We start from the raw sequence: 15,441 nt of genomic DNA, 5'->3' as shown, positions 1-15,441 counted from the left end.
AGTACTCCATAAATCGGTTGCGTTGTTCTGGCGCTGAGTGAGCAGTGATAAGGAAAGTTTACTCCCATCGCGAGTGTGTGAGTAAGATAACAACAAAGTCAGTTTACAATTAGCGAACTGCAGTGTTGACAATCGAATAATGAAAGTACTTATATGGCATAAATAATTGGATTCTATTTTGATCACTAACTGGTAGGCTGTATGGTTCCGTACAAAAAAGCTGACGAAGGTCCATTGCCTTATCAGTATTTTAAACTGCGCGCCACTGTTATAAGCTGTTTACACTGCGCTTGCATTACACTGCGCCTTAGGTCATGGTTTAAGCAACTCGTTCTTTACTTAATGATTTTACTTCTTGAAATCCTACATTTAAAATAGATTGGCATGACTTAATTAGTATCTATAAGTAATTAAATATTTTAATGGTCAGTGTCCACATCGCTGGCTGGCATCGATAGTAAATCGCTGCAGTCGATAGTCCCGTGATGCTTTTTCAGCTGCTTGCACCGCGGTCACACTAATCGAAGCATTTTCGTCCGCTCGTCACTTTTCTGCGTAATTCTTTTCGTATAATTCGATTAAACATAAATAAATAAGCCTAATTATAAATATATGAAAAACTAAATTGATGTAAGTAAAGTTCGCTACAATATGAGAACCAACATCAAGTCGTCGCGTTGTAAAAAGAACACCCAATCAAATTGGATTTTTCGCAACCAAACTGTGTAATGGGCAACTGGGAAAAATGAAAAAAAAAAAAAACGTCATATGTACAAAACCGCCAATGGCAGAGTGTTAGTGCGCGCCTTATGTACCAAGTTTGATGGCTGGAGTCGGAAAAAATAATATTCTTTATATGCAATTGGATATTTGTCCTTTTTTCCCATTTTGCATATTGCCTTTGGGACATTTCTTTCTCTTGGCCCCTCTCTCTATCCAAGATGGCCGTCGTAACAGTATTTTCGTTCAAACTGTTGTTGTTATTGTGTTTGTTATTGAAAAGAGAATGAAACAACAAGCGAAAGAGTTATGCAAATTGTGCACAAAAAAAGTAGTGTGTTGAACAAAAAGGCAATCAGTAAATAAGTGGAGAAACGAACTACGATTACATTTTATTTACAACCACCAGAAAGCGATGACACATCGCGTGCGTTGGTGTGCGTGCGCGAGTGTTTGTGTGTGCGAGTGACGATGTCTGTGGATATTCGCGCATGTGTTGGAGTCCTCCCCCTCGCCAAAGTAGAATTGATCGATTTTTAGCCAAGTCGAGTCCCCGAACTGGCCGATTCCTTGCATATATGTACTTCCCGTTCCCCCATAGACCAACACCTATTACTGGGCAAACCAGTTCTGCCAATGCACAAGAAATCTCGTTTTATTTTCTTCGCTGTGCTAGTGTTGTTGTTTTTGTTTTTTTTTTACAGTTTTCCGTTTTGGGCTTTTTGCTGCGGCATTCTTATAGGTATTCAAGACCCGTTGCGATTTCCCAGAATGTGTGGAAAGCGCTCCTGACACTGCAAATTGTTTTTATTATCTGGTTACGAGCTTTTTGCACGTTCCCAGCAGTGGGTTAAAGAAAGGCAAAACAAAAAGACCCAGCGCTAACGGTTAGTCCCTGCTTTCAATACCCGCCGAGAGGTTAAAGCTGGAGTTCAAAGCTTTTTTGGTTATTGTTTTCCTTTTCCCTCTCTCTTTTTGCACTTGAAATTGCAGTTGCATTTGCTCGCCGGCGCGTGTGTGAGTGTGTGCTAATCAATGAAACACGCAAATAAACAAGCAAAGGCAAGTGCAAGGTCTGTTTGCCAGAGCGAGAGAGAGAGAGAATCAGCAAGCGAATCCAAACGAAAGGGGGAGTGAGAGGGAGAGAAAGATCCTTAAAATACAAGACCTTACTGTGTGCTCGTGTGTGTGTGTAAGGTGTGCAGCCCTGGTCTATTCCCCTTGCCAACTATCTCGCTCTCACGCCCACACAAGACCATTTAAAATTCAAATATAAAATCCGCTTGGGCAAGTGCAACAATGAGAATCGCGTTTTTTCACTGATTTAGTAACATTTCTGGTGTGGCGTGCGACCCAAACGCCCCCTTCCCATTGTTTTGCTTCCATCATGTTGCACACACCCACAACTTTACGGTTACAATGCGCATGGCTTTGTGCTGCGGAATGCCTGGTTGCCACAACACAAACAGTGTTGACTCCGTTCGGTGCTCCGGGGGCTTAAGGAACCTCCACCATCTTAACCCCACTTTGCTGCCCACGCTCCACTTTTCCATTAATACTCGTGACGTTCGCAACGCTTTTCATCGATTTTCCTGAGATATATTTAGATGCGCAGTTAGCGCGCAGCCAAACATCCACCCACAATATACAAACGATGAGCGCCAAGTGCTCCAATACAGCTGATAAGCCAGCCAGTATAGGAGTAGTCCAAGTCGCGTCCAGCCGCATGACTCATGGCTATATTGAGTGGCGGTTCCGAATCGAACTCGACTGCGAACCCGTTTGGTCAGTTTTTGCTTGTCTTTTTCGGCATAATTTGCTAGTTCAAAAAAATCGTTAAATATCATTTGGCCAAAAATAATTTGAAAACGTCATTTCCTAGTCCGTGATGTGTGAGATTGTCTCTTACAAGTGGGGCCAAGATAGTAGTTCTGAATTCAAGATGTTTATGTTTTCAAAGACTAAGACATAAAATATTTTGCCGAAGAAATACAAGTTTTTCTGTAACAGTCTATTTCACGTTTCAATAAAGCTTCATATTTTTATTATATGATGTCATGATAAATACTTTAAACCAATAAAGTTATAATACAAATTAAATTAGCTAATAAGTAATAGAATTCGGTTTGATGCTATCAATTGCACCGCTGGTGTCCGTGTCTGTTCTGCTTCTTCGCTCGCACGCTCTTTCGCAGCCTTATTTACCTATAAGAAGTTGCTTGAACCACCGTTAAGTCCGGCTAATTGGCTTTGCCTTGCCGTGGATTTTCCGTAACTAGTATTTGTTGGCAACGCGTCAGTTGTCCATCGTTATCAAGTACGTCAGATATGCGTTCGCTATTTGTTTCCGATTGCTGCTGTTTTATTGCGTGTTATACCCGTGATTTGGCCACCTTGAGTTGATTAAATAGGTTTTGCAGTCCAAAAAAAACGGGCACTAATCATACAAACACCGCTCCCACCGAGTTTTTTGTGCCCAATTCCATGTGGAATCGACCCTTGAACTCGCTGATGACGAGTGCATGTCGATTGCAGGGTTACCAAATGGTGGTTCGCTTTAAGCTTTGCCAAAGTTTCGATTATCATTTTTTTTGCCCAATTATTTGAGGCACGGGCAACACAAAAATGTGTGCCAGAAACCAAAGACGACGATAATGATGATGCTCCGCTTTGGGTTTTGGGAGTAAATAAGAGAATAAAAACAGTATAATGACTAGACGAAAGCTGAGCATAGGAAACTGAAATACTGCTGCCAAAAAATCCAAGAAAATGTGGGTGACTTGCCCTCCATGAGAACTCAAACGAAACTTGCTGGCATTTTTGGCATTTAAGTTTTGCGAAACCAATTTCCTGTCTCCAGCACAGCGATTCATCATTGTACAGTAGAATTTCATTAGACGAACCACAAAAAATACATAATTCTCTGTAATGAAATTATTTTCGAGCAATATATGATATATCATATATCAGACTGCGGGAAGAACTACTGTACACATATTAAGTGTCTACCTTTTCCATTGCAGAATTACACGAATTGAAGGCGGAAAACCGAATCGAACGAGAGAAGCAAAACAAGCCAAATCGGAAAACAGTATGAAAATGGTGTTGTCGCAGCGGCAGCGCGAGGAGCTGTAAGTCCCAGTCATCTGATATAAGTGTACTCTATAATCTAATCTTTCAAATTTTGCCTCCTCCATTAGTAACCAAGCGATTGCCGATTACCTGGGCTCAAATGGCTACGCCGACTCATTGGAGACCTTCCGCAAGGAGGCCGATCTCAGCACAGAAGTGGAAAAGAAGTTTGGCGGACTGTTGGAGAAGAAATGGACGTCCGTCATCCGGCTGCAGAAGAAAGTGATGGAACTAGAGGCTAAGCTCACTGAAGCTGAGAAGGAAGTTATCGAGGGCGCGCCCACAAAGAACAAACGGACGCCTGGCGAGTGGATACCGCGGCCGCCAGAGAAGTTCTCCCTAACCGGTCATCGTGCCAGCATAACAAGGGTATGTCAGCCTCAAGTCGATTAACAAGTTAACAAATTGATAAAAATCTACATATATTTTATTATTGCAGGTAATTTTTCATCCTATTTTTGGTCTTATGGTTTCCGCATCCGAAGACGCCACCATTAGGATTTGGGACTTCGAAACCGGCGAGTACGAGCGCAGTCTGAAGGGACACACGGACTCGGTGCAGGATGTGGCATTCGATGCCCAGGGAAAGCTTTTGGGTAAGACCATGACACATTTAAAATTTAAGAAATCCATTCATGTTGTTTTATTTGGAATAGCTTCCTGCAGCGCGGACTTGTCTATCAAATTGTGGGATTTCCAGCAGAGCTACGAGTGCATCAAAACCATGCATGGTCACGATCACAATGTCTCGTCGGTGGCCTTTGTGCCGGCCGGAGATTACGTTCTCTCTGCATCACGGGACCGCACCATTAAAATGTGGGAGGTGGCCACAGGGTGAGTAAAAAAGATTGCTGCTTATAAAGGATATAAGTGACCAACATGTGATTTCTCACCTTCAGCTACTGTGTGAAAACCTACACAGGCCATCGAGAGTGGGTGCGAATGGTGCGAGTGCACATCGAAGGCAGCATCTTTGCCACATGCTCAAATGATCAGACAATACGTGTTTGGTTGACGAATTCAAAAGACTGCAAGGTGAGCATGGCGAGTTGTAGCTTCAGCTGGCAATGAAGAGTCTAACGACGGTTTGATTCTTCTGCAGGTTGAATTACGTGATCATGAGCATACTGTGGAGTGCATTGCCTGGGCGCCGGAAGCCGCAGCCTCTGCGATAAACGAGGCAGCCGGAGCGGACAACAAGAAGGGTCATCATCAGGGCCCGTTCCTGGCCTCTGGCTCTCGCGACAAAACCATTCGCATTTGGGACGTGAGCGTCGGTCTGTGCCTGCTTACCCTGAGTGGCCATGACAACTGGGTGCGTGGCCTGGCCTTCCATCCTGGTGGCAAATACTTGGTGTCGGCCAGCGATGACAAGACCATTCGGGTCTGGGACTTGCGCAACAAACGATGCATGAAGACGCTATACGCGCATCAGCATTTCTGCACCTCCATAGGTGGGTCACACACAAATCGTGTATATGAACTATATTTTTTATTTACCCTACGTTTCCTTGCAGATTTTCACAAAGCGCATCCGTACGTTATTAGCGGTAGCGTAGATCAAACAGTTAAGGTCTGGGAATGTCGTTAAATTAAGGATAACTCGGCAAGGGTTCTGCTTACTTCTCAATTTAAACATAAATAAAGCTAATATATTAAATCACATACCCACACACCACGCCCACACACACGAGCAGTCTCAGCCACCTCCGCGGAAGTTTATTTTCCAGACGCTTTCTGTGTCAGCGTCCGAAAGCAAAATGAACATGTTGTATTTTAAAACTGAATGAAACTGGCGAAAACGAATTATTTATTTAATTGTACGACCTTCTAACTAAACTAACTACCTACCTACTATACAAAGTACATAAACATAATGCCTAAAATATACCTACATACGATTATCGTTTAAAGTTAAAGCCCTCCTTTATAAACCAGCACAGGCTCGCTAAACAAAACAGACATCCTAACTTGAATTTGTCGTAAAATTCGATGAGAATGAAAGGTATTTACAATGGTAAACTGTATTTCATTCGACAGCTAGTTGTACCATGTGGCGCAGAAATGTTTTTCCATCCACAAATGTACCCGAGCACTCGCACTCACTTGAGAAAATTCAATGACGTTGATGTGTTTTAGTGTTTGCAATGTATGCATAATAATAGCTAATTCGCTGAAAAAAAATATATAAGCAAAAAGTATTTCAACATCTAAGAAAACTTGTACTCACAAAGATAAGTTTGTTAATGAGAATTACTTGAAGTGCAACATGCTTTTTATCATAATTGAGGTAGTTTTTACGATAACAGTTTGCTTCTTTTAACCGTATGCACTTTACACAATTCCTGTTTTGTGTTCTTTTTCGCGAAAGGATCTTCAACAAAAACAAAATACCTTTCAAAATGTTTACAAATTTAAGTTGGCTTTAAGTTCAAAATATAATTTACTTTTACGGTTTACATAGTAGAAAAATGCTGCAAATTTATTTGTAATTGTTTATTTAAGAGCAACGGCAAAAAATATACCTATATATAAATATACTATAAATAATTATTTGTGGAAAAACGAGAAATCATATAGATGTATCTGGAAAAAAAGCAGAAAAATCCAGCAATTAGAAGAAACGATTTTTCGGATTTAAAGAAATCTAATTATTGAAAACAATAAAAACTTGCTTCTTCGAGAAACCAGAAAAAAATATGTTTATACCCAAGGGTCAAGGGTATAATTAAAGTATTGACTTTGTATTGCCTTCGATGTCAAATTTTGAAAGCATTTATTATACTCGAAAATGCAACATTTGATGCACCTTATAAATGTAAGACAACAAAATGCGCACTAAAGCCATGACAACTCAATGCATAATTCGCAAACAGCTTTCTTCTCAACCAAACTGCTTTAGAAAGATGGCCTCAGATGAAAACCCCTAGATACTGGCGATGTATAGCAATCGCTTAATATATAATACAAAAGTACTATGAATAAAACCGCACTTTGTTTTATTAATCTAGACGGTTTATTAATAGGTATACAATAGAAGGTACTAGGGCAAAGGCTTGTCTTGTTCTTGGTCCACATTTTGGGATACCTTTGTAGCTCCAGTGCTTTCTGGCTTTGTAGATTCAGCACTCTTTGCGGTAGATTCTGTGCTGATGGCATCTGTATTCGGGTCTATTGCCTCTTCGTTTGGAGTTTTCTCGGTGGTATCGTCGGCGGATTCCTTGGAGGCCACCACCTGGTCTTCCTGTGGATTTGTTTCAGCCTTTTCTTCCGTGGGCTCTTCCTCGGAATCCGTGTTACTAGCCTCTGAGACTTCATTAGCCAGTGGCTTTTTGTCCTCCTTAGGCTTTTTGGCCCTCTGTTTTTTCTTCATACGTTTGGCTCTTTTCTTAGCAGTCTTATCCTCTGCCGCACGTCGATTGTCGTCCAACTTCTGCTGGAAGGCGTCATCTGCAGCCTCGCGGGCACTCTGGTTCTGGATGTTCTTCTGGCGAGCGTATTCTTTGCGGCGCAAGTGGCGGTACACATGGAACTCGCCGGAACCCGCTCCAGCACTACTGCCCATTACATTCCGCACAAATGTGGGCACCGAGGACATGAAGTCCCGCTCGCGACGCTGCTCCGGTATGATCACGGGCTTGTCCTGGTAATAATTAATAATAATTATTAATATGAATGTTAATCCAGCAATCCAATGCAAACAAACCGGATTTTTCATGAGCTTCTCCAGCTTCAGCCGCTGTAGATCGGTGGCGGTTTTGATGAATGGACGCAGGGGCTTGTCCTTCTCATCGGAATCGCTTTCTCCTGATCCTGCATCCTTCTTCTTTTTCTTTGGCTTCTGTTCCGGCTCTTTTACCAAATTCTTTATAAGCGACATGTTTGTTTGCTTAAGATAGTATTTTAGGTGTGGCCGTAATACAAGTATCAAAAAATACACGCGGAATTCCAAAGAGGCCCATGCTTGATCTTTTTGACTTAGTCTTACATAAACAATTTAAAAATTATGCATAAATTTACTCATATTAAAAAGAACTCCATTATTTAAAAAAAAAAAAAAATTAATACTATATGTTAGTATCGTGTTTGTTCGTGCATTGGACCCCCATCACTAGTTGTAATCCCCCTTCATTAATAAACTGCAAATAACTAAATACCAAATAAAATACCGCACCACGGCCACTTCCAGAGGTATATTTAAACATTCAGCCGGTGGTCACACTCTCAGCCGTCAACAACATAACGCGTTATTTTCTAGCGAATCGGCCGATTTATATCCTCGATAAGTAATGTGCTGAAAAGAACAAAACTACCAAAGACCCACTTGTCATAGATGCGTACGAGATCGTTAACCAAACAACAATCACGTTCGCAATCAACCAGAAAGACACTCAAAATCGAACCGAAATCATCCCGAGCTCGGCGAGCGGTTAGAGTTGTGTAACACGGACGGACGGGCCAAAAAAAAAAGAAGAAACGTGAACTAGAACTCTGTGTCTCCTCCGCTGGTTTTGTTGAGTTTTTGGCTAGCAGGTGAAGCAGTAGCATGGCGCTTGAGACGGAGGCAAAGAATTCAAATGCAACGGCCACGGGCGATGCAACAGCAACAAAGGCAAGCGGCAAGGCCAAGGAGAACAACAACACGGCCGGCGGCAAAAAGAATCTGAATCCAAATCAGCAGAACTCGAATCAGAACTTGGTCAATGGCAATGGCACGGCTGCCGACGGGCCGGCTGGGAAGAAGAAAGGTGCGTTAAACTTTCCGCCTACGCCCATGTCCATTTAACCAACCAACCACCCTCCCACCCACTCACCAACCCATCCTCACCTCCCCTTTTTTTTTGCTACCTTGGAAACTGCCTCAATATTTTATTTGCCACAAAAGCCAATCACATAACATTTTTAACATTACGTAATGGGCTTCTTCTCCCCTATTATGCCTTAAAAGCGGCGCCCGTTGTCTACAGCTACCCCTCCACCCCTTTTACGAGTCTTCCCTCCCCTTCCTCTCTAAAAACCGCGTGCGTTACAATTGCAATCGTAAATGTGTGAGTGTGTGTATTGGAGTTAAGTGCGTGTGTGAGAACTGCAAGTGTGTTGCTCCCTACCTCTTTCACTCTCTCTTCCTCTTGGCATGGCAACGCACATGTTATTAACCCGGCAACGACGGCGAAATGTTCATTAACCCCCCGGGTGGATTTCTGTTGCGTTTAACCTACAATTAACACGTGCGCGGCCCGAAATGCATGCACTTAACACACGCAAATTGTTCGACAATTATGTAAATCATGTTTTCTATCCGTAGACGCATCGCTCTAGACTTCGTCTCTTTCTTTCTCTGATTCCCTTGCGGTTAATGAACATTGTACTTATCACTTTTGCTTTCTCCTCTCCCACTCTCTTTGCCTCTCGCACTCTCTCTTTGTCCCTCCCTCTCTCTCACTATCTATCTCTGTGTACCTCACAGTGCTGTAATTTAGTATACGGCTGTTGAAATTAGCATGGTCGTGTTAAACCGATTCCATTTTCCTGAGAGATGAGAGATCGAAAGGAGATTGGATTATTTGGCGGACTGTTCGTACGGACTGTTCGTACGGACTCCGAACGAATCCGGCCCCTTTGGCCTTATCAGCCCGCTGTCTCCTTCTGTTTGTTTTTCTGCTGTTTTGCTGTAAAACAATGTACATAGGCATACACACAAACATATGTACATGCAGTGTGCTTGCCGGCGAACTCATCTACACTAAGCGGCGAATGTATGAGAACAGTTTAGTTATGTAAAATTCGAAACCAGGAGGTAGAGACTAATACTCTTCACTTTTAAAATTAACGCGCATTTCCTTAAACTTCCTGATTGCTCTACATAAATAACAATTTTTCAAATATTCTCAAAATTTAATACTAAAACTTTATGCATATTACATTTTATTTTATAGCATAAAACCATTATTTATAGATAAAGAATGTGAAACACATAAATTATAACATGAACTTGGCAGAAATGTTAATGCTTGGCAATAGGAAATATTTGAGAATTATCTATTTTAATCTTATTCTTTTCAAAAGTATTATTTAAAATACAAACTAACCAAGATCCGTATTTTACCAGAATTATGTGGAACAAGTTCATCCTCCAAACCCTATGAAACCCTTTGCGAGCGACTCAAGAACGGCTTGTCTAGTATAAATAATAGATTCATGCAAGATTCTTCTTAGAGACATGGAAACAAAAGTCGGTCCAAAGTTCACGTTTTCCCCTATACATCGAATAGGTTACACAATGCCTTTTCCAATATTGACTAACAAATTACTTTTTTTTGCCCCATGCAGGCAAGAAGAACCGCAACAAAAGCCCGCCCGAACCAACAACCGAAGCCGTGCTGAGCAACGGACACGCCGAGAAGTCCACAGCGGAGGATGCAGCTGAGGACAATCCCGATGCCGATGCCAATGCCAATGTGGAGAAGCTGGAAGACGGAGGAGCACCGGATGCCGAGGCGGATGGCGAGGACATTGATCTGGACGCCCTGCAGGACGTTGGCATCACGGTGAACATCAGCAGTCCCGGCGCGGACCTGCTGTGCGTGCAGCTGTCTAGCATGGAGCTGGTGCAGGAGATCCATCAGCTGCTGATGGACCGCGAGGAGACGTGCCATCGCACATGCTTCTCGCTGCAGCTGGACAACGCGACGCTTGACAATTTCGCCGAACTGAAGGCAATCAGTAACCTGGAGCAGGGCTCGACCATCAAGGTGGTAGAAGAGCCTTACACCATGCGAGAGGCCCGTATTCATGTGCGCCATGTCCGTGATCTTCTCAAAAACCTTGATCCGGCCGATGCGTACAATGGCATTGACTGTACGTCGCTGACTTACTTAAACACGATCACCCAGGGTGACTTGTTGGACAAGAAGAAAACGCGACCGGATTCTGTGGACTGCACGCCGCCGGAGTATGTGACTCCCGGTGTAAGTGAGCCGCCACTTCTGCCATTGCATCCGAATGTGAAGAACGCTAAGGGACCACAGGCCCTCAAGGTACTGACTACATCCGCCTGGAACCCGCCACCCGGTCCCCGCAAGCTGCACGGTGACCTCATGTATCTGTACGTTGTCACCATGGAGGAGAAACGATTCCACATCTCAGCCTGCTCCAAGGGCTTCTACATCAACCAGTCGACAGACGACACCTTTAATCCCAAGCCCGACAATCCCAGTCACCTCAGCCACTCGCTGATCGATCTGCTTTCCCACATATCACCATCGTTCCGACGTGCCTTCCAGACCATCCAGAAGCGACGCACCATGCGTCATGCCTTCGAACGGGTAGCCACGCCATACCAGGTGTACCAGTGGGCATCTCCCACCCTGGAGCACACAGTGGACGCCATTCGGGCCGAGGATGCATTCAGCTCAAAATTAGGGTACGTTTTCAATAGTATAAGTTTATATAGTATAATTATTAATTTGTACCCTTGGTTCTTTCATCCCACAGCTACGAAGAGCACATCCCCGGACAGACACGCGACTGGAACGAGGAGCTGCAGACGACGAGGGAACTGCCGCGTAAGACACTACCGGAGCGCTTGCTGCGCGAGCGCGCCATCTTCAAGGTGCACGGAGACTTTGTGACCGCCGCCACGAGGGGCGCCATGGCCGTTATCGACGGCAATGTGCTGGCCATTAATCCCGGCGAGGATCCCAAAATGCAGATGTTCATTTGGAACAATATCTTCTTTTCGTTGGGCTTCGACGTAAGAGACCATTACAAGGAACTGGGCGGCGACGCAGCTGCCTTTGTTGCCCCACGATACGATCTGCACGGCGTGCGTGTCTATAACGCCGTTGATGTTGAAGGATTATACACCCTGGGAACCGTGGTAATTGATTATCGCGGCTACCGCGTTACCGCCCAATCAATTATCCCCGGAATTCTAGAGCGAGAGCAAGAACAAAGCGTGGTCTACGGCTCCATTGACTTTGGCAAGACGGTGCTCAGCCATCCCAAGTACTTGGAGCTTCTTAGACAAGCCGGAAAGCATCTGAAGATCTTGCCACACGCCGTGCTTAATGAGCGGGATGAACCCGTGGAGCTGTGCTCCTCGGTGGAGTGCAAGGGCATTATTGGTAATGATGGCCGCCACTACATCCTCGATTTGTTGCGCACCTTCCCGCCAGACGTGAACTTCCTAAAGCTTCAGGACGTGCATCTGAGCAAGGAATTGGTTGATATGGGCTTCCCTATCGAGCACCGGCACAAGCTGTGCTGCCTGCGCCAAGAGCTGCTGGAAGCGTTTATCGAGGATCGTCATGTCAGCTTTATCCGAATTGCCGCTGTGCACCTGCAGCAGCTTAATGCCAAGAAGCAGTCTGAAAAAACGGAGGGCAAACCTGTTCCAGCTTTAGAAGGAGCAGAGGCAGCAAGTAAAGTAAACGGAGCTGATAAAACCGTCGTTAAGGAGGAGAAGAACGAAGAGAACGAGGAGAAGGCGCAGTCCACGGCCGGCGAATCAAAGACCGCCGAGGCCATGGTTAATGCCATTCGGGAGGCACAGTCCAATGTAGCTACATCGAACGAGGTGCAAGCTGCCGAGGTAGTTAAACGGGCCTGCGCCGCCGTTGGCTCGCTGAAGGAGAAAGAGTTTGACTTCCGCTTCAACCCCGATGTGTTCTCGCCCGGCATCCGTCACGTGGATGGCGAGGAGGGCACCTGCAGCTCGCTGGCCAAACAGAAGGTGCTCGTACAGGAAGCAGCCGAGTTCCTCGTCCTTAAGCAGATACCCGCCTTCATCAAGGAACATATGACTCATTCTTCGCCACCAATCGATGGCCAGAGTCTAACCGAATCCTTGCACAGTCACGGCATCAACGTGCGTTACTTGGGCAAGGTTATCAAAATCTTAGGACAAATGCCTCGCATGGATTACCTGCACAGGATCGCTGTCCTCGAGCTGATCGTACGGGCCACCAAGCACATCTACTATACGTACATGCAGAATACAGAGCCGCTGCACCTCTCAGCTGCCATCAGCCACTTCCTCAACTGTCTGCTGACCAACGGACCCGTCAATCCGGCCGTGAGCAGCGAGGAGGCGCATAAGAAACGCGGGAACGGCGGAAAGCACAACAAGCACAAGACCTCCAAGGGCGGAAAGGGTCAGCAGCAACAGCAGTCGACTGGCAATCAAAACGGCAGCTCGTCTGGCACCTCCAATGGCTCATCCGTCTCGGATTGGACCCTGGTGACGCCCCGATCCCTGTGGCAGCAAATTCGTAAGGAGGCCAAGGTCTACTGGGACTGGGAATTGGACTGCGACTCGATTGAGACGGCGGTATCCAAGTACGGCATCCTGCGTATCAGTTTGCTGCGCGCCTTCTGTCTGAAGGTTGGCATTCAGGTGCTGCTGCGAGAGTACAACTTCGAGTCCAAGCACAAGCCAACCTTTGGCGACGACGACGTCGTCAATGTGTTCCCAGTTGTGAAGCACATTAGTCCCCGGGCCACCGACGCCTATAACTTCTACACCACGGGTCAGGCGAAGATCCAACAGGGTATGTTTAAGGAGGGCTATGAGCTAATCAGCGGAGCACTCAACCTGCTGAACAACGTCTTTGGGGCATTGCACCAGGAAAACGGATCCTGCTTGCGCATGCTAGCCAGGCTCAGCTACCTCTTGGGTGATGCCCAAGATGCTCTAGCGATCCAACAGCGAGCAGTGATCATGAGCGAGCGGGTGAACGGCATGGACCATCCCTCGACCATTTTGGAATACGTATGTGCCCTTAGCTGTGCCTTTTAAGTTCAACTAATATTTGTATTCTTCTTTCTTTAGACACACCTATCACTCTATTCGTTCGCTAACGGACATGTGGGAATGTCCCTTAAGCTGCTGTACAGAGCTCGCTATCTGATGGTGCTCATCTGTGGCGAAGATCATCCGGAAGTGGCACTGATCGATGTAAGTTCACCAAGTTAGTAAAAAATCTGATTAAACCGCAACATGCCTTTATTTCCAGAGCAACATCAGTTTGATTTTGCATGCACTGGGCGAATACGAGTTGTCCCTGCGGTTTATTGAGCATGCCCTCAAGCTGAATCTGAAATACTTTGGCGACAAGGCTATGCCTGTGGCACTCAGCTATCACCTGATGGCCCGCACACAGTCCTGCATGGGCGACTTCCGGTCAGCGTTGAACAACGAGAAGGAAACATACTCTTTCTACAAGTCTCAGGTGGGTGTAAACTAAACTAGCTGTCGGGAAATCAAGCTTGATACTAATTTTATAATCTAAACAGTTGGGCGAGAACCACGAGAAGACCAGGGATTCTGCCGAGTGCCTGCGCCTACTGACCCAGCAAGCTGTGCTGCTGCAGCGCAAGATGAACGATATCTATTCCAGTGGCAAACTGACCAGTGACCTGCCACCCATCCACATCACACCACCGTCGATGGGCTCGGTCCTGGACATGTTGAACACCATCAATGGCATTCTGTTCGTAAAGATAAGGTGAGACAAAATTGGGTTGCCTTTAACAAGGGTTATTCTTACTTGTATTATATTTAACTATTCCATAGCCGAAAAGACATTGTGAAGGTGCGCAGTGAAATCGAAAAGCATTTCAAGGCCGATAGCCCCGAGAACGAGGTAAATGATGCTATTAACTCCATTGTGGCTGCTGCTAACAACAATGGTGAGCCCGAGGATGCGGACCCTAAGGATGTTAAGGAGCAGGCAGAAGCAGGCACGCAGCTAACAAATGGCGAAAAGGCGGCGGCAGCCACTGAGGCGACTTCAAGTTGAACACTCCAGGAGGGCGATGTTTAACAATCGAAAGTCCCAACAAGTCACAAAATTTGTCGCCTGTTCATTGCATTGCCGTATCGTTAATCGTATTTTGGGACTGAGCAAAATTAATGCATTCATGTTTTGAACTACTACAGCAATGACCTACCACCAACTGCAACATCAAAAAGTACCAACATCGTAATAAAACATAATTGTATATGTTTTTCTTAAAGGCTGCTCTTGTACTGCTCACACACATCGCATCGCGTCGTATTTAAGAATACGCATAGAACGTCCTATTACCATTTATGGAATAGGTCAATAAAATACTTTTAGACTTAGTCAAGCAAACTATCAGCAACACTATTAAGTATCCAACCCAAAAACCCGATATCACCCAAAAATCAGCTATTACAGAAAGTTGACCTGTTTTTTAAACGCGAAAAGTCGTCTAGCTCTAACACCTATATGTTTTGCCAACCATTTGCAAACCCGTCAAATGCCTTTTATAGTTTGTAATCAATTGCACGTAACTATACCCGTTACTAGATTCGTTGAAAATTATGCCGCAGGAAGATATATTCTGTATCAAGATCATTAGCCGACTCAATCTGTCCGTCTATATTAAGCATCATTATTTTGTTACTAATTTACTTTCCAATTTCTACCGCCATGCCAAAAAATGTTGGATATATCGTCCTAGCACCCCATTGTCTATGTAACGGGTATGTGATAGTCGAGTAAATCGACTATAGCGTTCTCTTGTTTTATGCATTGTTTTTGTTGAATCAACTTTACAACG

General features: G+C 44.8%; 3 protein-coding genes across 3 annotated transcripts; 2 read left to right on the top strand and 1 right to left on the bottom strand.

Moving 5' to 3' along the window:
• The first annotated feature begins 493 nt into the window (after positions 1 to 493).
• On the top strand, positions 494 to 6,390 carry LOC120445447 (lissencephaly-1 homolog). Its single transcript, XM_039625884.1, has 8 exons — positions 494 to 630; positions 3,744 to 3,851; positions 3,921 to 4,221; positions 4,292 to 4,448; positions 4,509 to 4,686; positions 4,752 to 4,887; positions 4,955 to 5,306; positions 5,370 to 6,390. The coding sequence occupies exons 2-8, from the start codon at positions 3,814 to 3,816 to the stop codon at positions 5,441 to 5,443; spliced, it is 1,236 nt and encodes a 411-aa protein (XP_039481818.1). The 5' UTR covers positions 494 to 630; positions 3,744 to 3,813; the 3' UTR covers positions 5,444 to 6,390.
• A 455-nt stretch (positions 6,391 to 6,845) lies between these two features.
• On the bottom strand, positions 6,846 to 7,772 carry LOC120445448 (PRKR-interacting protein 1 homolog). The gene is made up of 2 exons (XM_039625885.2): positions 7,559 to 7,772; positions 6,846 to 7,495 (listed from the first exon to the last, which is right to left on the bottom strand). Exons 1-2 carry the CDS (start codon positions 7,730 to 7,732, stop codon positions 6,896 to 6,898), a joined length of 774 nt encoding a protein of 257 aa, XP_039481819.1. The 5' UTR covers positions 7,733 to 7,772; the 3' UTR covers positions 6,846 to 6,895.
• A 278-nt stretch (positions 7,773 to 8,050) lies between these two features.
• On the top strand, positions 8,051 to 14,993 carry LOC120445764 (protein clueless). The gene is made up of 7 exons (XM_039626360.2): positions 8,051 to 8,600; positions 10,183 to 11,275; positions 11,347 to 13,624; positions 13,685 to 13,810; positions 13,869 to 14,084; positions 14,149 to 14,360; positions 14,429 to 14,993. Exons 1-7 carry the CDS (start codon positions 8,399 to 8,401, stop codon positions 14,652 to 14,654), a joined length of 4,353 nt encoding a protein of 1,450 aa, XP_039482294.1. The 5' UTR covers positions 8,051 to 8,398; the 3' UTR covers positions 14,655 to 14,993.
• The last annotated feature ends 448 nt before the right edge of the window (positions 14,994 to 15,441 follow it).

The sequence above is a fragment of the Drosophila santomea genome, chromosome 2R, assembly GCF_016746245.2.
Source record: "Drosophila santomea strain STO CAGO 1482 chromosome 2R, Prin_Dsan_1.1, whole genome shotgun sequence".
Taxonomy (NCBI): Eukaryota; Metazoa; Arthropoda; class Insecta; order Diptera; family Drosophilidae; genus Drosophila; species Drosophila santomea.
Note: the sequence above shows the minus strand (reverse complement) of the source record. Positions and strands in the feature narration are given on the sequence as shown.

Bases quoted from the DNA above. Each gene is read 5' to 3' on its own strand.
- LOC120445447 (XM_039625884.1), top strand. From the start codon at position 3,814: ATGAAAATGGTGTTGTCGCAGCGGCAGCGCGAGGAGCT. The intron at 4,222-4,291 runs GTATGTCAGCCT...TTATTATTGCAG, and splicing joins ATCGTGCCAGCATAACAAGG to GTAATTTTTCATCCTATTTT. The intron at 4,888-4,954 runs GTGAGCATGGCG...ATTCTTCTGCAG, and splicing joins CGAATTCAAAAGACTGCAAG to GTTGAATTACGTGATCATGA.
- LOC120445448 (XM_039625885.2), bottom strand. From the start codon at position 7,732: ATGTCGCTTATAAAGAATTTGGTAAAAGAGCCGGAACAGAAGCCAAAG. The intron at 7,496-7,558 runs GTTTGTTTGCAT...AATTATTACCAG, and splicing joins AGAAGCTCATGAAAAATCCG to GACAAGCCCGTGATCATACC.
- LOC120445764 (XM_039626360.2), top strand. From the start codon at position 8,399: ATGGCGCTTGAGACGGAGGCAAAGAATTCAAATGCAACGGCCACGGGC. The intron at 13,625-13,684 runs GTATGTGCCCTT...TTCTTTCTTTAG, and splicing joins CCTCGACCATTTTGGAATAC to ACACACCTATCACTCTATTC. The intron at 14,361-14,428 runs GTGAGACAAAAT...ACTATTCCATAG, and splicing joins ATTCTGTTCGTAAAGATAAG to CCGAAAAGACATTGTGAAGG.